The sequence below is a fragment of the Sceloporus occidentalis genome, unplaced genomic scaffold, assembly GCF_023333645.1.
Source record: "Sceloporus occidentalis isolate IW3139 unplaced genomic scaffold, rSceOcc1.0.p SCAF_1, whole genome shotgun sequence".
Classification (NCBI taxonomy): Eukaryota; Metazoa; Chordata; class Lepidosauria; order Squamata; family Phrynosomatidae; genus Sceloporus; species Sceloporus occidentalis.
The window spans coordinates 36,124,720-36,148,374 of record NW_028316981.1 but is presented as its reverse complement, the minus strand read 5'-3'; the positions used below and the strand labels follow the sequence as shown (position 1 = coordinate 36,148,374).

At 40.4% G+C, this 23,655-nt stretch overlaps 1 protein-coding gene across 1 annotated transcript in view; it reads left to right on the top strand.

Annotated features, from left to right (window-relative positions):
* Positions 1 to 1,636: 1,636 nt before the first annotated feature.
* The window catches only part of EOGT (EGF domain specific O-linked N-acetylglucosamine transferase), a 32,609-nt gene continuing 10,590 nt past the window's right edge, over positions 1,637 to 23,655 (top strand). Inside the window, exons 1-8 of the mRNA XM_089519291.1 lie at positions 1,637 to 1,655; positions 10,377 to 10,603; positions 11,748 to 11,848; positions 13,538 to 13,646; positions 13,757 to 13,851; positions 16,394 to 16,498; positions 18,389 to 18,495; positions 20,988 to 21,091. Of these exons, the coding sequence (XP_089375417.1) occupies positions 10,394 to 10,603; positions 11,748 to 11,848; positions 13,538 to 13,646; positions 13,757 to 13,851; positions 16,394 to 16,498; positions 18,389 to 18,495; positions 20,988 to 21,091 (831 nt within the window). The 5' untranslated portion in view covers positions 1,637 to 1,655; positions 10,377 to 10,393. The remainder of the gene's footprint in view (positions 1,656 to 10,376; positions 10,604 to 11,747; positions 11,849 to 13,537; positions 13,647 to 13,756; positions 13,852 to 16,393; positions 16,499 to 18,388; positions 18,496 to 20,987; positions 21,092 to 23,655) is intronic.

The window sequence follows — 23,655 nt, the reverse complement described above, 5'->3', positions numbered from 1 at the left end:
TTAACTGCCACAAGCAACCCTGTGGATGTGACATCTCCAAGCCATCCTATCCTCCACTGCTCTGTTTAGTTCCTGTACATTCATACCTGTGACCTCCTGCATAGAGTCCATCCATCTAGCATGTGGCCTTCCTCTCTTTCTACTTTCCTCCACCTTTCCCAACATTATTATTTTACCCAATGAGCCATGCCTTCTCATGATATGTCTGAAGTACAACAGCGTCAGTTCTGCCATCTTGGCTTCCAGAGAGAGTTCTGAACCGATCTGCTCCAGGCCCCATTTGTTTGTCCTTTTGTCTGTCCACAGGATCCTTACACAAATTCAATCTAGAAAATGAAGAAATGGTAATACTAAAAGAATTCTCATACCTGGGATCAAATATTGATCAGAACAGAGACAGCAGCTAAGAAATGAGAAGGCTAGGAATGGAAAGCGTAGCTATGAGGGGACTAGCCAAGATCCTAAACTGTTAAGATATACAACTGAGAACAAAAGTTAGAATTGTCCCAGTCACTCTATTCTCTTTCACTATATACAGATGTGACAGCTGGAGAGTGAAGAAAGCAGATAGAAAAGGTACTCATTTGAGATATGGTGCTGGAGACTGATGGTGACCCTGTGGATGAGACATCTCCTTGTCTTCCACTGCTGATTCAGGCCCATGACCTCCCTGATTTGAGCCCATGTGGGATGGAGCCATCTCCCTTTTCTACTACCTTCAACCTTTCCCAGCATTATTGCCTTTTCAAATGAGTTGTGCCTCCTCATGATGCGGCCAAAGTATGACAACCTCCATTTGGCCATCTTGGTTCCTGAGGAGATTTCAGGCTCGCTCTGTTCTAGGACCCATTTGCCTTTTTGGGCTGCCCCCAGCACTCTTCTCCAGCACCACACCTTGAATGAGTTTACTTTCTCATCTATATTTCAAAAGAGGACAAAGCACTGCAAAATGTAGGACAGTCAAGAAAAATGTAGGATACGACCAGAGAAAGCTAAAAACACTCATCTATAAATGCAAATGCATGCTTCCTCTTGGAGAAAAGGATGAAATGGAGGACATGCAGCATAACCAGAGGTGCCCCGCCTGTCCCAGGGCCTGTCCTCCGTTTCAGCCTTCCGTCCAGGCAGAATCCCAGCAGGACCAAGAGCCAGGCATTTATATTTCTGTGAGTGTTTTGAGCTTTTCTTGGCTCACGTCCTCCCTTCTTCTTAACTGTCCTCCATTCTCAGCATGACTAAGAAGCATGGCTTTGCATTTCTATGGGTGTCTTTACCTTTTCTTGGGTCACAGCCCTCCTTTTCCCTTGAATGTCCTCCATGCTGAGCATGACCAAGAAGCATGGATTTCTATTTTTCTATGGCTGTCTTTACCTTTCCTTGGGCCAGAGCCTCCCTTTCCCTTGAACATCCTCCCTTCTGAAGACAACCAAGAAGCATGCATTCCCACTTCTCCCCCTTTCCTTCTTCTCCTTCTCCTGGAGGAGGAGAGAGGGCTGGGCTGGCTGCCTTCCTCCCTCCTGGCTTTCCAATCCGGGAGGCTGAGCCGGCCTTGGCCCGGCCCTCCTTCCTTCCTTCCCTGCCTGGCCTCCTTGCCTTTGCCTCCTCCTCCTCCTTCCCTTTTGCAGCCGCGGCCTCAGGCGGAGGGGCGCCTTCAGGTACAGCTCCAGCCAGCGAGGGCTGCAGCAGGGCCAGCAGCCCAGGGGAAGGGGGCGGCAGGGCGGATGCTGCTGTTGGGGGAGGAGGAGGAGGAGCCCCTGGCTTGGAAGAGCACCCCTTTGCTTGCCCCTCCTGCAGATAGCTGGATGGATGGCTTTCAGGCTAGCTCTCCCTCTTTGTTGTTGTTGTTGTTGTTGTTGCTGCTGCTGCTGCTGAGAATCCTAGAATCCTAGAGTTGGAAGAGACCCCAAGAGCCACCCAGTCCAAGTACAGTACTTCTCTACATTCACTGAAATCCGCTCTCTTAAGGTCTAGGATGCCTGTCTGACTTTGCCTGGCTTCTCCCTTCCACTGTATAACAAACTCCAGGAGAACATGGTCACTCCCACCTAAGGATTGCGGATGCTTTGATGGAGAGTTCCTGCATGGCAGAATGGGGTTAGAATCATAGGATTCTATGATTCCAACCCCCTTCAACCATGCAGGAACTCTCAGTCAAAGCATCCCCAACAGGTGGCCATCCAGCCTCTGTTTGAAGACCTCTAAGGAAGGAGACTCCACTACACTCCGAGGAAAGAGTGTGTTCCACCATCAAACAGCCCTTACTATCAAAACGTTTCTCCTAATGATGAGGTAGAATCTCTTTTCCTGGAGCTTGCATCCATTGCTCCGGGTCCTAGTCTCTGGGGCAGCAGAAAACAAGCTTCTTCCCTCCTCAATATGACATCCCTTCAAATATTTAAACAGGGCTATCATATCACCTCTTAACCTTCTCTTCTCCAGGCTAAACATCCCAAGCTCCCTAGGTCATTCCTCATAGGGCATGGTTTCCAGACCCTTCACTATTTTAGTCGCCCTCCTTTGGACACGCTCCAATTGTGGGGCCCAGAACTGGACACAGGATTATTCCCTCTTCCAGTCTTCTTCCAGTCCACCCAAAGGCAAACTTGTCCCTAAGGCAAAAACCCAAACCTATGAGGTTCTCTTCTTGACAGGTTTTCCTTCAGAGAGGGTTTGCCATAGCCATCCTCTGAGGCTGAGAGAGTGGGACTCACCCAAAGCCCCCCAGTAGGCTTTTAGGCTGGAGCCTTCCTCTGCCCTTCACTTGAACAATAGCCCCCCAGGAGAGGGGAGAGGCCTTGGGTAGTTTAAAATACTGTTTTTGTATGTTTTTAACTGTATGTTGTTTTTTTTAATGTTGTAAGCCACCCAGAGTCCCAGCCTTGGGAGAAGGGTGGGATATACATTTTAATTAGGTTTATTTAATTATGTTTATTTAATTAACTACATTTATATTTTATAATGTTATTTAGTTTTATAATAGGGGAGCAAGGGGATTGTGTAATTTTTATTTATGTATGTATGATAAGTTGTTGATGTCCATTGTTGTAACCCGCCTCAATCCTTTTGGGAGAGGCAGTTGTTGTTGTTGTTGTTGTTGTTGTTATTATATAAATCATCATCATAGTGTGGGTGTCTCTTGTGGGTCTCCAAGTCCTTTCAGACTTTTGGCAACCCTAAGGCAAACCTCTCACACAGGTTTTCCTTGGCAGTTTTCTTCAGAGAGGTTTTTGCACGTCCATCCTCTGCTGTTCTACTAAAATAACAGTCCCCTAGGATAAAGGTTTGTGTTGTGTGTGCCTTCCAGTCCTAAGGTGGCTTTCCTTGGCAGGTTTCCTTCAGAGGGGGTTTGGCATGACCATCCTCTGAGGCTGAGAGAGTGTGACTTCCCAAGGTCACCCAGTGGGTTTGCATGGCCAAGCCAGGATTCAAACCATCCTCTAAAAATGCAGGGGCCCCTCTGTGCTGGAATCCTCCCCCCCCCCCCCGCCAAGTCCCTGAGAACACTTAAACCCAGCAGATGGAGAAGAGGAGGCAGTGTGGGAGAGGCTTTAACCTGATGCCAATCCGTTGACCTAAGAAGAAACAAGGTGCAGCTGCATAGCAGAAAGAATGAGGTTATTATGTGCATTAAAACAAGCATGCATGCATTTTAAGTGCTGTAGCACTTCAAGGGATTTGTAGTTTTACCAGGGCTTTAGAATGCTGCTGCCTCATCAAACGACACATCCCGGGATTCTGTAGGATGGAGCCATGGCCGTAAAAGTGGTGTCAAACTGCATGATGTCTACAGTGTAGATGCCAGATTGGCATAGCGGTTTGAGTGTAAGACTAGGACCAGGAATGTGGAGTTGGATTCCCTGCTTAGCCATGGAAACCCACTGGGTGACTTTAGGTAGTTCACACCCTCTCAGCCCCAGAAAACCCTCTGATACGTTGGCCTTAGGGTGGCGATAAGTCAGAAATGACATGAAGGCACACAAGAACAACAACAACAACAAAGATGCACCCATCGATTGCACTCCCATTGCTTACTTGCATATTTAGGCATCAAAAGAGTATGAACCTGTTCATAGTGATTTGGGAGTAAAATTACTTATAATAACCCAACCCACATAGTTTAAAACAACTCACATTAAGGATTTCGGGGTATTTCCTGACCTTGTGGGCTTTCCAATAAATGAGGGGTTAGCCTTAGTAAGGATTCGTGTTAAATGGAAACATTAATTTTACATCATGTCAGACTGTATTGAGCCTAAAATAAAATCCAGAGTACATAACTAGTGCCCTTTGGGTTAGATATATCCTGAAGGTACCAAATCCTGGCTGAGTTTGGAAGCCATACCACCAAGGGAGGCAAACTGCCTTGAGTATTCCTTGCCTAAGAAAACCCTATAAAATTCATGGGGTCACCGTAGCTCAGTAGGTGGCTTGAAGACAACATACACACCACCACAATGTGTAATTTGGACTTTGATATTTGTTTTGTAGTCAACATGGCTCCTCCTGCATTTTGGGGGGATTTAAAGATAGCAGACAGCCACAAAGTAGCCAAATCTTAACCTAGAGAGAGTGAACTATTTCTCATCTTTTCCTGGGACTTGATATTTCCAACATAAAGTGATTTAATTTGGCTCCTGGTGGCATGCTTTGCCTGTTGTTGCTGTTGTTGTTGTTGTTGCCGTGTGCCTTCAAGTCCTTTGTGATTAATGTGTGACCGTACATGGAGGGAGTTGGAAGGGTTTTCCTTTGCCTTCCCCTGAGACTGAGAGTGTAACTTGCCCAAGAGGGCTTCAATGGCTGAGCAGGGAGTCAGTCCAAACTACTATGCCACGGTGGCTCTCTAGGAATGACAGTAAAACCCTCCAAGCCTTTCAGCATATGGTCTTCCTGAGAAGATCACTGCACTCTGCAAGACAGAAGGAAACAACTCTCAGAGGGAGGCACTTTATAGCTGAAAATGTAGGAAGGCGATTTTATTGCTTCCTTTTTACTTCTTTTGTTCCTAGTTACATCAGCCTTCTTCGGGGAGAGGGAGGTATGGCCTGAACTTTCTGCCTAAATAGGAAAGCAAGAGATTTGTTGGGATAATTTTTATTCCAATCACTTTTGTGTGCATTGCAAAATTATGTACACAATGGAGACATTGTTTACAACTCTTGCAAATTACTTACTTTGTAGCTCTAGTTGTTAATAATAAAACAACCATCTGAAAATCTCCTTCCTTCCTTCAGTAGTCAGTCTTCCTCTTTTATGCCTCTGAAGTGTCTCCTTGTGATGCTGTCACCCCATCTTCCTTCATACAGCTTCAAAAACCTCTATTTCTGTGAAGTCTTTGCCACAACTTGCTTTACTGTTTATGCAGTTTTCCCTTTTGTAGTTCTAGATTACAGCAGCTGTCACCTCTGACCATAAGTCATGCTAGTATTTTAGTATTTGAAGGGGTGTCACATGGAGGATGGAGCAAGCTTGTTTTCTGCTGCTCCAGAGACTAGAACATGGAACAATGGATGCAAAGTACAAGAAAAGAGATTCCACCTCAACATTAGGAGGAACTTCCTGACAGTAAGGGCTGTTCGACATTGGCACACATTCTCTCAGAGCGTGGTGGAGTCTCCTTCTTTGGAGGTCTTTAAGCAGAGGCTGGATGGCTATCTGTCAGGGATGCTTTGATTTAGATTTCCTGCATGGCAGGGGGTTGGATTGGATGGCCCTTGTGGTCTCTTCCAACTCTACAGTTCTATGATTCTAGGATAGTTAGAGTTGAAGGAAGCACAAATGATTGGAGAAAGATATAGGCATGTGGTTTTCTGTTTATAATTATTTCCCTTTCCTATTTATCTGTCTTCAGAGAGCTGCCCCTATGCTTTCTAAATCTCTCCCCCTCCATTTCTATATCTCTTCTTCTCTCATGTGCCTTCATTTTGACTTCAACTTATGGTGACCTTAGAGGAGTTTCTTGGTTGTTTCGGAGTAGGCGTCTTTCTCTTAGGCTGAGAGAGTGTAGCTTCTCCAGGTCACCCAGTGAGTTTCCATGGCTGAGCAATGATTTGAAACCTGGTCTCCCACAGTCCTAGTTCAACACCTGCTTACTTGATATTCCTGGTTGGGTGTATCATTAGTATGATTGTACTGTAATTAAATTTATATGATCAACAGGCATGAGACAAGAAGATAGCACTTCTCAAAATAACTTTAAAATCTAAAATTTTGAGGTGGATATACTATTACTTATAAAGGGTGGATATATAAATAGCATTTATTGAAGTTATGTCCATACACAATAACATTCCATCATTTTTTAAAAGCTAAAATATTTAGACGAAGTATGAAGTGCAAAATAGAGTATAAAGTAGTAAATACTTAGAAATTAATTTGTAGAAAACTGGAGAACAATAAACATGAGAGAGGCACCCAATACCAAAGAGTTAGGAAGTCACTTATAAATGTAAGTAGGAAAAATCCCTTTAAAGAGAAGATGTTTCTTGTTCATTTATTATTAATAATTTACTTTATAGTGAATATCATTTGATGCAACAACTATACCTTATTTTGCAAAATTGCACAATTGTATGGACAAGACACTTTGTTAATGTCAGAAATTACTCTGTTCTAAGCTTGCTTATATTTTTATTTGTGCCTTTTAAAATGTTTTGTACATGTTTCTGGATAAAAATAAGTCACTTGCTCTCAGCCTCAAGGGAAAGCAGTGGCAAACCCCCTCTGAAGAAACTTGCCAAAAAAAACCCATGAAAGGGTCGCCATAAATCAGAAATTACTTGAAAGTACACAACAACAACAACAACAACAACAACATCATAAATATCTAAAATTTGACACGGTGGGAGCAAGAGAGAAAACCAAGAATTAAAGGCAATGGAAAACAGGAAAGAATATTTTTAAAAGGATAGCATTGACAGTCTGTTGCAACAAAACAACAAAGAGTTTTGTAACAACTTTAAGATTAACTAATTTATTACAACTCAAGCTTTGATGTATTACAATCTACTTCCTTGACTACCTAAAATGGAAAAGGAACACAGGAAGCCACGTTAAACTGTTGACTCACACACAAAAACGGTACAGGTGATCAGGGTGGGATGTTAACTGAGAGTTCAGAGGAGAATTAGATAAAAATACTGACAATGACAACTGTGTGTTATTAACACTGACCGTGTTAACACAGACCATGATAATGAATTTCTTTTCTCAATGTGCATGAGAATTAACACATATAGGATTATATGGCATCTGTTATCCAGTGGTGGCTGATGGCTTCCATTGCAGTGGAGCAATGAATTTACTCCAGGTTTTATTACAAATTTTAAAGGAGCTCTCTGTGATGCTGAATGCTATCCCCCAAATAGCTTCAGTATCTTAAATAGCTCCCTGTAAACTTTGGGCTAAAACCTGGAAGCCACTTCTGTTATCCAATCTACGCTTTCTGAGATGTTTGGGGCTTTGCATTGTAAAGCAAGAGCTCTGTTGCTGTTTCAGTTACATGTGTTTTACTTGGTATAAAGGTTTACTAGCTATTGTGATAAACCTGGACTTTAATAACTTCTGTGACAAATCTGATTCAGGATTTTTTTCAAAGTAGGACTCTTGTCTTTGCCAGCACTAGGCTGGGCATGACTTTATCATGCCTAAATTGCATCCAAGCTAACACAACATACATCTGCATCCACACTGCAAAAATAATCCTGTTTGGCACCACGTTCCTTGCCATGGTTTAGTGCTATGGAATTCTGGGATTTTTTAGTTTTTTGAGACATTTAGCCTTCTCTATCAGAGAAGACAACAAACCACAACAAATTGCAATGCCACAACAAACTACAGTTCCCAGAATTCCATACCATTGAGCCATGGCAGTTAAAGTAGTGCCAAACTGGATTATTTCTGCAGTGTGGATGTAGTCTATGATGGACTGTACTGCATGAGCATATAACAAATATAAAATGGCTAGTATAAAAATTCAAAGGACAGAACAAGCATAGATAAAAACATAATTTATTATTATTGTTATTTTACCCACCTCTCGTCATGGATCAAGGTGGGGAACAATTAACAGACAAACAACATCAGTTAAAATACATCAGTTAAAACACACATAAATTTGGAATGACAAATAAGATGTATACATATTAAAACAACCCACATTTAAAATTCACAATATAAAAATCATCCGGCTATGCCTGCCGGAAGAGACTGGCTTTAAAACTCTTTTAAATTTGGACAGTATATTCAGCTTTCAAAACCATTCTGTCAGGTCATTTCATTAACCCTGTCTTAATCTCCTTTTCTACTGCTTACCAGATTTTTTTCTGTATGTCTGTCTGCCTTTTAGCTAATACTTTTTGGGCGTTTCTGAATTTGACCTGCTAGCAGCTTCATCAGTTTGAGTTTTCACATTAATTGATTCTAAATGTGGGATGTTAAGGTGTATATCACAGCCTAGACTAGAAATATTTTTGCCTCTTGTGTTCTAGCTACATCTCATCTTCTAGACATCATGAGCCCCTTTTAGGTGACATTTAGACAACAGAGGTCTCATGTTGGTTTGACAAAGTTTAATTAATTAACAGATTGGAGTGAATCCATGTCTTCTGTATATGGCAGGTCCCATGGGGAAGGGATATCATAGCATATGTGAAGTTAAGCAGAATACATAAAGAATAACAAAGGTTATGAGATTACTCTGTAGAGCAGAATAAGGATTAGGAGGTTAAATTGCTTCTCTCTGGTGTCAACTTCTTTGTGACATCTCCGTTACTCTGTGACATATTATTTCTTTATATACCCTTTCAGTATCTTGATTATGACTCACTGAAGATTTTCAGTTAACCTTCCATATAGGAGCTCAACTTGGTTTCCAAAGAGATGGACCAGCAATCTATCATTAGTTTTCCCACCAGCCAAAATAGGAAAAAATATGTGACATCATGTTAGGGCATGAGAACCTGGAGATTGTGCCAAAGACTTCACGGACAAATTGAGGGATTTAAGGAAGTAAGCATTCAAGTAAGTCTGGTGGTACCAAACATGAACTCTGGGAGACAGTTCCCAATATAAAGAATATCAAGAAAAATAGAGCAGAGCCAGCAAGCCTCTACTTTTAAACCCAGTAGGGGTTGTGTGTCCCTCCAGGTATTGTTGGACTGCACTACCAACTGCCTTCACCATTGGCTATGGTAGGATCTAAGCTGATGGGAGTTGCAGTTCAACAATCTGGAGGGCAACACAGTTCATAGCCTTGTTCTAAACTGCACAATAAACCCAGATAGGGATTTTGCCGCTGGCAAGATGCAAAATCTCCCCCTTTTTTGGTGGTCCAGAATTCTGGCTTCTGTTACTAAGCTTTGAAATTAGATGCATACCTGAGGTCATCTATTATTTGAATATGGGTGATCCGTGAGGAAGTACTTATTTGCTTCTTAGGCCTGGTCTTCTGGGAGGTGCTTTTGTTTCTCAGTCTTTCTTACCTCGAAAGTGACCTATGTTTTGTATGCAACTATGAACTATGAAACGGTAAAGATAATGTGTATGAACATAAGCAAGTGAGATCCAGTATAATGTTGCACTTTGAATGTTAATCTAGAACTCTGGTAGACCAGAATTCAAATTCCTGCCAGCCACGGAAACCCATAGAGTGACCTTTGACAAGTCATGTGCTCTTAGGGTGCATCTACGCTGTAGAAATATTGCAGTTTCACACCACTTCAACTACAGAATCCTGGAATTTTTAGTTTGGTGAGACACTAGCATTATTTGGCCTAGAAGGCTAAAGACCTTGTAAAACTACATATCCCAAGATTTCACAGGATGGAGCTACAGCACTTAAAGTGCTGTCAAACTGCATTATTTCTATAGTGTAGATAGACCCTTAATCTATCTTTACATAACATGCATTTTAATTTATTAAAATCATTATTTGGTTTATTTAAAAGTTGTTGTTTTGTTTGAACATTTTCATTAGAACTGCTTTCTTCTTCCACTTAACTTGAAGAGATTTATTTTAGATGCAGTTTGAGCCCATTTCTTGGTCCAGATGCACAGTCTCATAGAATTCACATGCAGTACACAATAGGCACTATAATAACCTGATTAGCAGTTTCTGCTCTTTATTTATTTTGGTTCCCATTCTTTTTTTGGGATCAGAGGAAGCATATTCTTGGGAAGCTTGCATAGTTTCCTGACTTGAGTTCCCAGGCATCTCTTAGGAAACAGCAAATATGTTTATCTCAAGAGGAAAGCCTTTTTAGCCAGCAGTTCTGCATGCTTTCATAAATAAAGTATGTTTATAATTTTAATAAAAAGAGACTAGTGAATTGTAACTATGCTATCCTTAAATATTTTTGGTATTTTCTTTTTTTCTTCAGCAGGTTTCCCAAGTGCCATGTTAATGCTGCTTGCCTTTGGACTACTTCTTCAGGAAACCGTGGCCAAGATTAAAGATGGGGGTCTCACTGAAGGCAGCAGTATTCCATCAGTGCAGTTGCATAACTATGAAAGCATCAACTTGCCAGAAGAGCATATCCCCTACTTTTTACATAATAATCAGCACCTTGCCACAGCCTGCAAACAGGATCATAACTGCCCATATAAAGTGGGTTTTCCTTTTTCTTACTGAAACCCACTTTACACTTGTTTTTTTTCCCCATTAGAATAAAGAGAGGTTAAAGGTAGTGGTAACTAGTTTCTTTGCCAAGCAGTTGACAACTTATGTGACTGTAACTGTTTTATCATTACTGGGCAGTATGTCTTTTTCCTTCAACTGATTATGCAAATCCTTTAAAATCTGATCTTGCTTTGACCAGATTCTTGTAATTATTTCAGCCATGCTACCAAAATATAGTATAGAGTGAGGGATGCATTTTCCAAAATGCTGACTTACAGGATTTTGGAATGAGTGACATCTGAAATGCAAAACAATGGTGTGTTTTTTAATACTTTAAAATAACAGACAATTGCATAACGGTATGATTTTTGGCACTGAGGAAATTTATAAACCGTATTCAAAGTACCTATTTGCTCATGCAGAATGTTTTACAGTAGTGTCCTAGAGCCTTTAATTCAGGGGTAGGCAACCTTTTTGAGCCAGGGGGCCGGGCTGCTGTCCCTCAGAAAACGGGGGGGGGGGGGGGGGGGGGAGCAAAAAATAAATAATTAAATATTTTTTTTAAAAAAATTAAATAAATAAATAAACCGGGACAGATGTAGGACAAAAATTTGAAATGGAGGACACTTTTTAAAAATGGAGGACACACAAAAATTTGCTGATTTTTTAAAAAATGTTAAGATAAATGCATGATTCTGAGGCTTCTATAGACAATTGCCCCACCATGCTCCCTCGCGTGAGAGGCCAAAGGCCCCGGCGGCAATTGGCGGCAGGACTGGGCTGGGGCCAGTCCCAAGGCCTCACCGGGCCGCATACGGCCCGCGGGCCGCAGGTTGCCTACCCCTGCTTTAATTTGTCAGATGCTTACATGTGTTTACTTTTATGTAACTTTAAATCTTGCATTATGTCATTGTGTGGAACTGCAAATATGCATTTATCTGTGCAATTATGGATTTTAAAATAAATATAGCACAGCCCGTCCAATCTGTGTATCTATGCATTTCTCCAACGTTTTAAAATGCAAAATAAACAACTGCAAGCAACACAGAAGGAGAAATTAATAATCATTTAGAAATCAATTATTTGTTGCTGTGCTACTGTCACTTTTTTAACAGAGTTTTTTTCTTAACAGAAATACTTGAAGAAATCAAAAGCCTGTTGGGGATATGAAAAATCATGCAAGCCAGAAAACAGGTTTGGATATCCAGTGTGTGATTATGCCGAGGCAGGATGGTAAGTATACACAAGCAATATGTGGAGTATACTTGCTTAATGATTATTTCCCGCTCCCTTTTTAAACTTTCTCTTTGTCCCAATTTTAAGTACTGTAGCAATGTCTGATGCATTAAAACATTAGTCTCTTGTTTGGTGAGGTATCAATTGTTCTGTGTAAATCTTGTGAACCAGTGTGCTGTAGTCATTAGAGTGCTGGAATGAGACTAGGGAAACTTTGTTTTGCATTCTCACTCAGCCATGAAGTTTACTAGTTCATCTAGGGCTCTCAAGCTCACATTGTTCATTCTAACTCTTTCACAAAGCTCTTGTGAGACTTGAATGAGCTGGGGAGACACAACCATATGCACTGCTCTCAGCTGCTTGGAGGAAGGGTGGGATAAATATTGAGTTAGTCATTCAGCTGTAACTCTGAAGCCCAAACCTAACTGGGAGCTGTCCAAATAAATCCAAAATTCTGAGATGGCTGGGAGTGGGTGCAGTTGCCTGTTCTCATCCTACCAAGAATGAATGAATGACTCAAATGACAGCAAGAAATAAAGTTCCTGCAATGTTTAACATAATTTTTATTTATTGTGGAATGTTTAGAAATATCATACCAATACAGTTTACAGGGCTGATGTAGTTCATTGGCCCATATTGCTTTAGCTAGGGGGAAAGTAGCTTATTCAGTGTAGTTTATGTAGAATATCGGAGGTCAGGCTCTGAGTGTTTTACAACAGCCCTGCACATAAAACATTGGGTTGAAGGTTAGATAATTACAACACACTACAGTATTACCATTTTTTTTGCCCTGTTACAGGGGTTTGTACAGGTTGGAAGGTTGCTTAATACAACTCTTATCTGCTAATATTGCAGATAAAAGTTGAGGCTGAGCCTAATACCATTTGTCAGTAAACTACTCCCTGCATCTCTCAGGTCCAAAACACACTGCAGAAATGATCCAGTTTGAGACAGCTTTAACTGCCCCGGTTCAGTGCTAGGGAACCCTGGGAATTGTAGTTTATTGTGGCACTAAAGCTCTCTGGCAGAAAAGGCTGAATGTCTCACAAAACTACAGTTCCCAAGTTTGTCTAGCACTGAGCCATGGCAGTTGAAGCAGTCTCAGACTGGATTATATTGGCAGTGTGTTTTGCATCTCAGACTGTAGCAAAAGTTTATATTCCTACATTACTCCATAGATCTCCCATATGACAGCTCCTAACTCCCAGAATTTAGCTGAACGCAGAAGCTTCATGTGGATAGTACTTTTAATTTTTTAGTGATTTTGTTTTGTATGTAAAGATCAAAGTTAGAGTAGGAACTCTTGAATTTTATGCTGATTTCATTTTTTCATCCCACCTTAGTCACAAGTTTACAATCCCTTCCCTACATGCCATGGATACAGTACAGTATTTTTACCAGAATAATGTACTAGATCCTCCAATATTTATGAGATCCCAGCATCTCCTAATTTGATCAGTTCCTACCCCGACACTACTCCCTTTGAACTTCAGGAATAATCTAATCCTCTATCATTTTGGTGTGGTGCTTATACAGAACGATTGAAAGAACCTTTTTCATCCCCTTCTTCACAGTGTTAATGATTTTAATGCAGTAGAATATTGTCTACCGATAGCCTGGAGTTCTGTTATAGTTGAAGCTGGCATTTTCTCAGAAGGTTGTTTCAGTCTTGTTTCTACTTGCCAGGGCATCTACCATTGAAGAGGCTCAGCATGTGTTCTGGAAGCAAGCTGACTTTGGCTATGTTAAAGAGAGGATGGATGAAGTGAAAACTTACTGCACACCTAAGGCAGTGGTGAGCCCTTATTGGTATAAATGTAAACTAATTTATTTTCTGGCAAGCTAGGCCACGCTTTCTCGGTTCTACAAAAGTTTATTGCCATTGTCTTTGTCATTTTCTTACAGGGAGATTCTTCACTTCATTGCTCTCGTTATCTTCAGTACTGCAGGGCAACTAATCTGTATATTGATTTCAGAAGCCCAAAGAGAAATCATGAGAGGTCTGTGCTTTATTTATATTCTCCAAAGCTCATGAAGAGAAATTTCATTCCAGATATTATTGTTAAGCAAAACTGCTGGTCTGTAGAAGACATATAGGCCTTCTTTTCATATATCCTCTCCATCATCAGATGTAGACTTGAGTTGATTCACTTGGACTCAAGTCGCTTCAGTGACTTGAAGTGAACTCAACTTGGCAATAAATGCACTGACTCGACTTGAGACTTGTATATTTTTAGTGACCAACTTGCTGATGTCATTCACTTTGAGCAGCTGACAAGATCTGTCCCCAGAGCACTGGGCATATTTCTCGGAGGGGAACAGCAAATATGTTAGGCAATAGGCTTGAGGTGGAAGGATCCGTCTAAAGCTTTAGAAAAGCTTTGGAAGGCTCCTCCAAGGTGTAGTATGGACAGGCAGCAGAGCAGACCTCAGCTGCTACCTCAAGAACACTGCCTAACATAACACACCCTGGCTCTTTTTTTTCCTGCTAAAGTTGGCTCCCAAACTTGAGATTCAGCTTGAGACTTAACTTGAAAATAACTTGCAAGGAGTTGAGGCTGGGCTTGAGATTTGAAGGTAGAGATGCGAGACTTGGCTTGAAACTTGGAGTAAAATACCTGGCTATGTCATTGATGCTCATCTATATCAGGTAAGCAGGTTAGTACTTTGAAGGGAGGTTGCCAGGGAATACCAGGTAATGTAGGCTGTATATGGAAGAAGGCACTGAAAGTCAAATTGAAGTCATATAACAACAAGAGACAATATAGGGAACGTTAAATAAAATGTCTCGATAGGAATGTGAGGTCTATATGAAAATGAATTTAGACAATTCTGTAGAAGAATAAGTGTAGACTAGAGATGGCCAATTGTAGAATGCTAGGACAGCTGTGTTAGCCCCCAGGAGACCTTGGGGAGGCGCATCTCTCCACTGCACTTGCTTCACCAAAAAATAAATAAAAAATAAAATTAAATTAAAATTCTCTGGGAGCATAGGGACATCTTTGTAACATTTTGTGAATTTCATTTGCACACACATCAATTCACAGGCTATTTTAGATCCAGGAGAACAGAAGAGAATCTTTATTATGGTCATAGACCAACACGGATAAAAAGAGGATGCAGAATAAAAAAAGATAAAAACACAGGTTAAAAACAGTATTTAAAATATTCTTTTACACAGCTTCAGTATAGTAAAACCAGATTGGTACTAGTCTCCTGCTGAGGTCATTGCCTGGCAAATTTTAACCACAGCTGCACAGAATCTGGAAAAAATTATATATTGTATCAGGGTTAATGTCTGAAAACAACAGAGTAGTGTAAAATTGACCAGTCCTTGGTATTTATGCAATAGAGGTGCATAATGTGAAATAAGGTTGAGGCAGCCTCTCCTGGGCCTAAGTTTGCCAGCAGTGTGTGCAAAATGTGGTGAAAATGCACCCACACCCCCAGATAACATGTTAGGGCACTTCAGGGCAAAAGAAGTTTCTGGGGGAAAATGCAAAAATTGTTTTTGATCCCTGGACAGCCAGGGGGCCTCCAAGCATTGTGTAAATGTCATCCACACTTCCTAGAGTGCATTTTGAAGCATTTCTTTACCTGGGGGTGGCCAGTGGCCCACAAAAATAGCCCTGGGGCAACATTTGGCCCACAAACCACACTTTGCCCACACTTGACTTAGACACTGTAAAATCTCTATAAGGATGTTCCAATATAAACGGATGGATTCAAATTGCAACAACAGGGATTTTAACAAAATATTCTAAAGAATTTCCAGACAGCAAGATTTTAGTTGATTTTTTTCTTGACCCCTACTCTGGGAGAAAATTGGCATATAAATAAAATAAAATACAGTATATATCTTAAGTCTATAGTCTGTGATTTCATGTTTGCTAAAACAAGGAGATCATGGTATTGTTCAAGGGAAACATGGCATAGATCTATGCAACCCATATGCCAGTTGTATTTGTGTCTGCTTGCTTAGAAATAGGTTCTGTTATGCAAGGTGGGACCTACTCAAAGTTAAGTGTGTTTGGGACTATACCTTTATACTGTAGTCCTGTGAGTCACTACATGGTAATTGTGAGGGGCGTTTCCCAGCAGACAATGGATCAGTAATTAAATAGACACCCTGAGGCCTTGCCATTCAACAACAGAACAATATACAGATTAACATATAAATCACTTCCTCTCAGCTAACAGTATATATACCCCACTAGCTTCCATGCCAGCATTCTCTGAAGATGCCAGCCACAGCTGCTGGCGAAACGTCAGGAGGAAACTCTTATAAAACATGGCCTCATAGCTTGAAAAACCCACAAAAACTATCCCATGTAGGTTTAACTTTTGAATAAAGATGAATAGGATTATACTCTTGTGGAAAGTAGCTTTTTGTTCTAGGCTTAAGCATGCTGTTAATCATTGCCTGCCGCAATTGTTTGGATGTATATTCATAATCGGCAGTTTATGTGCTGATATAGCCTACCATGTTAGGAATTTCTTTTGACCTTGCTTTAATTATATTTTAAACTTTATTCACTTTAGATTTAATGAAGACTTCTTTAAGAAGGGTCAGATTGGAGGTCATTGTGACATGGACACTAAAAATTTCCTTGCTGAAGGGCAGCGGAAAAGCCCTCTACAGTCTTGGTAAGACTTGAAACTATAACCTCTCTTACTTTTTTTCATGATAGACATGATGGCAGAAGAGTTTAGCTTCCAGGTCTATACCAAGTGAACACTACCTTTCTCCTATTTCAGCAGATCACAATTAGAGTTTTCACTATGTTTTTTCAAGGAAAAAAGTGGAAGAACAAATTGCAGAGCATTGGGGCACTGAGAGTGAGGAGTGTTATTCTAAGATATCAGCTCATGAAAAAAAAATGAACCATTGTGACAGTGTTACAGCTTCTGATAAGATCTGGGTTTTCTTTGCAACAAACAAATCATGTAATTGTTTGGATGCAGTCTATAATGGGGGGGGGGGGAACCTTTGGACTTTCAGTTATTTTGGCCTACAAGTCCATCAATATCACTCTGCATGGCCAATAATAAGGAATTGGGGGAGTTTTCATCTAGAACATCTGGAGGACCAAAGTTCCCAGATCCAGAAACTCATGATCAGCTGTAGACCTGGGACCTTTGGGTGAGAAACCTTTGGCCCTCCAGGTGTCTTGGACTACAGCTCCCCTAGTTGCTTATCACTGGCCATGCAATGTAAAGCTGATAGGAGATCTGGAGAGCCAAAAGTTCCTATCCCTGCAGTAGACTGCATCCAAACAACAATTCAAACTATGGATGCCAGCCATGAAAGTCTTCGACTTCACAACAATTCAATTTGTTTATTGCACCCAAGAATGTTGTATAACATGAAAACACACATGCCATAAGGCAAACAACCCATTGGCATTTGGAAAGAAATTTGTAGCGTATCATGCTAGGAAAGGTAGAAAACAGTAGAAAGAGGAAGACCACATACCAGCTGGATAGACTCAATCAGGAAGGTCATGAGCATGAAATTACAGCAACTGAGTAGATCAGTGGAGGACAGAGGGTCTCGGAGATACAGTATCTCATTCACAGGGTCACCATGGGTTTGAGACGACTTGAGGACAGTTAATAACAACAAATGCAAAGGTAGGATGCTTTTGTAATAATTGGAAATAGTTGGCCATGACAGTCAAGTTGTCTGCTAGCTTTTGTGCTCAAGAACATGTTCTGTGAAAAATAGCAAGTACAATAGATTTCTTCTATAATAATATCTTTAGAATGTCATCCTAAAGCAAAGCTTGTACCATGTATGATCTTAACATTAATTTTTTAATTGTTATTTTTTAACATGCTTCTGAATCTTTAATATTTTAATAGGCCACTTTAAAATACAGCTGTTCAATCGCTTCTTGGACTTTTAGCTAAAATCAAGTGTGGTAAAATATAACTGTTCCATCATGTAAACTGTTATACAACCCCTTCCCAAGTGGGTTAGCCGTACTCACTAAACATAGTCACCCCCTTCTAAAAAGCCTGTGAAGTGTCTCTGTAGGTCCTGTGATATATTGCCTGAGTCCAGTGCAACTGGTAATCTAGGGAACTTGCTAGAGGTAGACTGTTAAAAGGATCCTGCTAATTGACCTCAAATTCTGCCTGTCTTGTACCTGCAGTCACCATTAATAATACACGTCTTGCTGAAATGTCTTGAAAATCATGGTCAATGCATTTGACATGAGCCCCGATGTATTAAAATTAACTGGATAAGGGAAACATGGACAGAGACTCTCTCCCTCACTTGAGACTTTCCTCAGCCCTTGATTTATACATCAAAGATTTTGCTTGCTCCTGAGATCAAAGGCAGAGTTTAACCTTTTGAAGCCTTACTGAAAAAGCTTCAGTTACAATTAAAAATCATTTTAATTGTCAAACTTTATAAAACTTCACCCATATATTGTTCAAAGAAGTCTATGGAGTGCATTGTTGAAGTTAGCAGGGATAGTTAAGGGGTGGGGTTTTTCGGCAGCTTCACTGAAGTGACTGTAATTACAGGTTTGCTGAGCTCCAAACATACACGGAACTGAACTCCAAACCTATGGAAGATGGCAGCTGCGATGTTGTCATTGACAAACTGACATATTTCATGAAGCTTGATGCAGGTACAAGGTATTTCTTTGCTTCTGTACTGTATGGTGTAGGAACAGAAGCCTTCTCCTTTGTGCATCACAATCATGAAAAGTTTCTGTAGAATACAAGTGTGTACAATTTCTCCTGTACCACTGCATAGGTCAGTGCAGTTTTTGTATGTCCTGCTAGCAGTGTGCCTGCTCCTCCTCCTGTCAACATCAGACTAGTGCTGGCATGCTATAAAGTGGTATGTGTGGGTCAGTTGCATACACAGGACTCTGCAGGTGATGCATTGCTTTTTAGCATGACCCTGCAAGCAGACCTTGCAGGACACATCCAAGGACATTCTAAAGACTGTTTGTGGCAAGACCTGTGCATATGACTATGCCAATTTTAGGGCTGTTATACCTAAGCTGACATCAGTATGAGAAAGCAGCTGCCATGCTGTCCCCACCATGTGATGTTTTTGTAGTTGCTAGATATTATTTGTCATCATATAATGTTCACATAATAGGGCTTTGGAGCTGCATTTCAGGGATGATATTTGAATCAACATAGTTCAGTCTTTTTCACTAGTTGCTGTGAAGGAAAGGCATCGCTATTTTAAAATTCAACTTTGTTGGTCCTGAGTTTACAACAGGACAGTATCCAACTTGGCCTGTCCTCAGTTTACAATGGGATAGTTGTCTTGAATGAGAACATTTACTGTATATACTCATGTATAAGTCTAGAAATTTTAGTCAAAAAATTGACCCCAAAACCCTGGGTCAGCTTATCCACGAGTCAATATAAGTGCTGCATTTTAATTCTTATACAGTTGTCTCTCCATATTTGCTAGGGTTAGGGGAACAAGACCCCCGTGAATATGGAAAAACCGCAAATAACAAAAACACTGTTTTTACCTGAGAGGACACCTCTCTAGGAATCTCTAGGTCCTCCAGTGCAACTCTGTGGTCAATGTCCAACATACACGGACCACAGAATGGCACTGGAGTAGCTACAAATGATCTTTCAGTGCAACTTTTAGTTAAAGTTGACCATAGAGTTGCACAGGAGGACCTAGACAGTCCTAGAGAGAACATATTAATGAAATCCGTGAATAATCAAATCCGCAAATATCAAAGCCGCAAATATGGAGGGATGACTGTATATATAAAAAAGGAGCAATCCTCTTTCTCTGAATAGAGTGGTAAAAGGCAAGAGCTTAGTCCATACTGGGAGCACCAAAAAGAAGCAGGGATCCCCTCTGCTCTTTCATCCATCCAGCCTTTAGGATGAGCACAAACAGTTATGCCTGCCAGAATTTTCTAAGTTCTTTGGCATCATTTTCCTTTGCATCATCCTTTACACCCTTTATTACATGCCCCTATGTCTTACCCTCGATGTATCCACGGGTCAAAATCCATCATTTTGGCCCCAAAATCTGCCCTCCACTTATAGTCGAGTATATACAGTAATATGCTAGTTTCAGCATTTGAATGCTTTACTCTTTATTTCTATGTTGTACTTTTTCTATGCTCTCCAAGCAAATGTCTTAATAACAGCTCTGTATAGGGCATCCAAGATTGTATCAATGAACTGTCTGTATTGGATTTATGCTGATTTTCTCTGCCAAAAATGGCACTCTGGTGGCTTGTTTAAATAAGTCTTCTCAGTGTTTTAAACACATGTTCTGTATTAGCATTCTTTTGTGTAACTGGTTTTGCTTTCAAAGGGTTTTTGCAGTCATTATTGTGCTCATCTTCTCATTTGCCCATGAAATGCATTCTCTGTGCATTAATGGAGAGTGGCACATTGCTAATTTTATTGGACAAGTATTTAAACCTTTTCTTCACCACCAACAAGTTTCGATCTTTCTGATCAAAACTATACCTCTCCCTTTACAGTTGCTGTGGGCCAAGTAGCAGTTGGAATCAGGGTGTAGTGATGATGATTTTGATCAGGAAAATGGCATGTTGTGGAAGTGGGAGTGCTGGCTGGAGGATTCCAGGAACTTTAGTCCACAAAAGTAACTTTTCTTGAGCTATGGTTTAACACACTGCTCTGTAGCTTCCCTGCTCTGATCAAATTGGCAGCGTTTAATTTTTTTTAAACATGCACATCATAACTTGAGGAGATCCTATCACACATCAATGTAGCATTTGGTTCCTGTACAGCCCTTCTTAAACAACATACTCACTAGTTTTCTTGAAAAAAACCATATGCCTCAGTTCAAAATGTGAACCAGTGGATTGGCTTTGCTGAGAACATTTTAGCAACTCTTGCAAAGCTGGCTTGGGGAATATGGGAGTTGTTAGCCAAATAGTAATATGTTCAAGTTGAACTATTTTGATATGTCTGTGAACATGTGTGAGTGTCTCTTTCACTGAACAGAAACTACTGTAGGAAGCTCCTGTAAAAAGAACAGAAAGTCCAAGCTAATATGGAAGTATTCCAGTATATAACATAAATAAGAATATACAAATGAATAAAAAAGATCTGTTTTTACTTTTTTAAAAATAGATTTTCCTCTTCTTTTTCACAGGTGTTAATATGTACCACCATTTTTGTGATTTTGTCAACCTATACATTACTCAGCATATTATCAACTCATTCAGCACAGATGTCAACATTGTCATGTGGGATACTGTAAGTAAGAGCTTTTTTTTAATGGGATGATCGATGTATATGGTCTCACTGGGTCTGATGCAAGGGATATTGATGCATAGTTATTTCTGCCTGTTGGAGGCAGGATCATAGACTTAGTCAACATCTGGAATCTTCTAGTTCAGCTCATTTGTAATTTTGTAATGCAGCTGCCGCTTATTTTATTCTACTCTGCACTGCCTTATTCCCTTATGTGTACTCTGACTTTTTCCTAAATCTGGGACTCAAGGTGGCTTGCAAGGTTAAAAAAAAGAAGATAAAAACAAAAGTAGCTAAAAGCATGGAAGAAGTTATGATTAAAATGGTATTAAACTCTCTGTAGAATTAAAACAATTTAAAACATTGCTTTAAAAGCAAAGAATAAAAGTAGTACAGCACACTATGAAAAGTCCTCTTTTTATACAACAATTAATTCTCCAAAGCCTATGGAATAGAAAAGACCTTTCTCTTCCAATGAAAAGACAGCAAGGAAGAGAGTTCCAGAGTGTAGAAACAGTCACAAAGACCCTATCTCACCTGTAATCTTCACCTTAAGTCCCTCCACTGTAGGAGAATGTCCCAGTGTTGTCTGCTTCATTGCTAGACATCTCTCAGAGAAAGTATCTCCTAAGATTTAGATGGAATCTTCCTCGTTGTAGTGCCCTTATGTTGGTTGTAGTTCTGCCCTTCAGAGCAGCTAAGAGTACCAGTGAATCTGTTCTGTCTTCTGCATGACCGTGTTTGAGGTATTGGAAGACTGCTGTCCTATTTCCCCTTTAGAAAACATGCACAATTCTTTCACTCTTTAAGAAATTGAAATATAAAAAGTTGAGACTTGAGCCTTACCTCCTCTAGTAGCAGAGCTAATAGCTCAGAATTGTTGCAGTTATACTTTATATTGTCCTTAGGCATACCCTGCAATTTTCAGGACCAACTCCCTCTGTGTCCATGGTTTATGTTTCTTTCTCTCAGATCCCTGTATTAAGGAAACCAGCAGTATGCGTAACAGATCCTTCATGGAACCTGTGCAATATTCACTGATACCTGTGCATCTGACGAAGCAGACTGAAGTCTGTGAAAGCTCATGCTACCAACTTCTTTCTTTCAGTTAGTTTCAAAAGTGCTACAAGATGCCTTTGCAATCTGATTCCCTAGACAGCTATGTCTTTGAATTCTGCTCATTGTTAGTTGGCACAACATGTGCCAAGCCCATCTAGTACTGTAATAAGAACATCTAGCATGCCATCTTGCATTAGGGCTGGTGCCAATACTGGCGTCTCTAGAATACCTTTTATTAGGGTATACAGAACTTGGAAAAGTTACCTTTTTGGACTTGGAGATACTGAGGGTTATAGTAAAAAAAAAGTAACTTTTCCAAGTTCTGGGGTTGCAGTGTTCTGCAGGAATATGTATTAATTTTCAGTAGTAACTATGAAATGTATTTCCTAAAACTGTTCACTAAATTTGGTAATTTTAATTCCTTGTATTGCCAAATGGTGGTGCCAAAGAACTGTTTAAACTTGCTGAACTGTGGTGAATAAGCCTATTACATATTCTGCTTTTCTTTATGTAATGCCTGTTGCATCTGGCTACAGCAGAGTTACCATCCTTACTTGAATATTGCTGCCCTTTTAAGTATGTGAAACAAAGCAGAAACCCAGTGTGAAATATGCATCCAACACATTTCCAAACAAACAGAAATGATAAAATGCATCATTGTGGAGTTTGCACAAGGCAACTGAGGACTTTGCCAAACTAATGTGATCTGCTACAGAGAAACTCAGATCTACTAATTGCAGAGAAAATACAAATAAAAATTAACATGCTAAAAATATTGAGTGTCCTCTTTAGTTTAATATTGCTGACTATAACCAGAGTTTTAGCTTTTTATTTTTTAATGTATTTTAATTTTAAACTAAATTATATTACAATGTTAAAAAAAATGGAAAGTGAATGTAAAAGATGCAAGACTCAACATGCCTTCAGCTGTTGAACCACTAAGAATAGGTTGTTCTTTAAATATCTTGGGCCCAGTCCATATGGGCCAAATGCGCTGTGTTGGCTGTGTACTAGGGTTAAGGGAACACTCGGCAACCGCACGGTCCCTAACCTTAGTATGGCGCCGTCACAATGACAGCACCCCGTATATACAGGCGCTGCCATTATGACGTGACGGACGCATAGCATTCGCATGTCATGTCGCCATTGTGACATCATGAGTGCGCCATTAGCGCACTTGGGCGTCCCAAGTGTGGTGCAAAATGAACCCTCTTCTCATGGGTTCTTTTTCCTCCACAGGGAAGCCGTGCGGTTTGGCGGATGCAGCTTCCCTATGGGGGAAAAAGGCGGCGGCAGGCCTCCCTTTTTGGGAGGTCTGTACCAGGCCTTGGTTAACTTTCTCTTTTTATAGTTTCAGGAAAACTGCTTGTACTCCCCCCTCCTCCCTTTTAATGTAAGTTAAAATGCTGTCTCATTGTAAAATCAGGGTACACATTTATATTAAATGGAATAAATAAAATTAGCACTGAAAAATAAAATGGTCTAATCCACCATGGCACTCTTGAGAT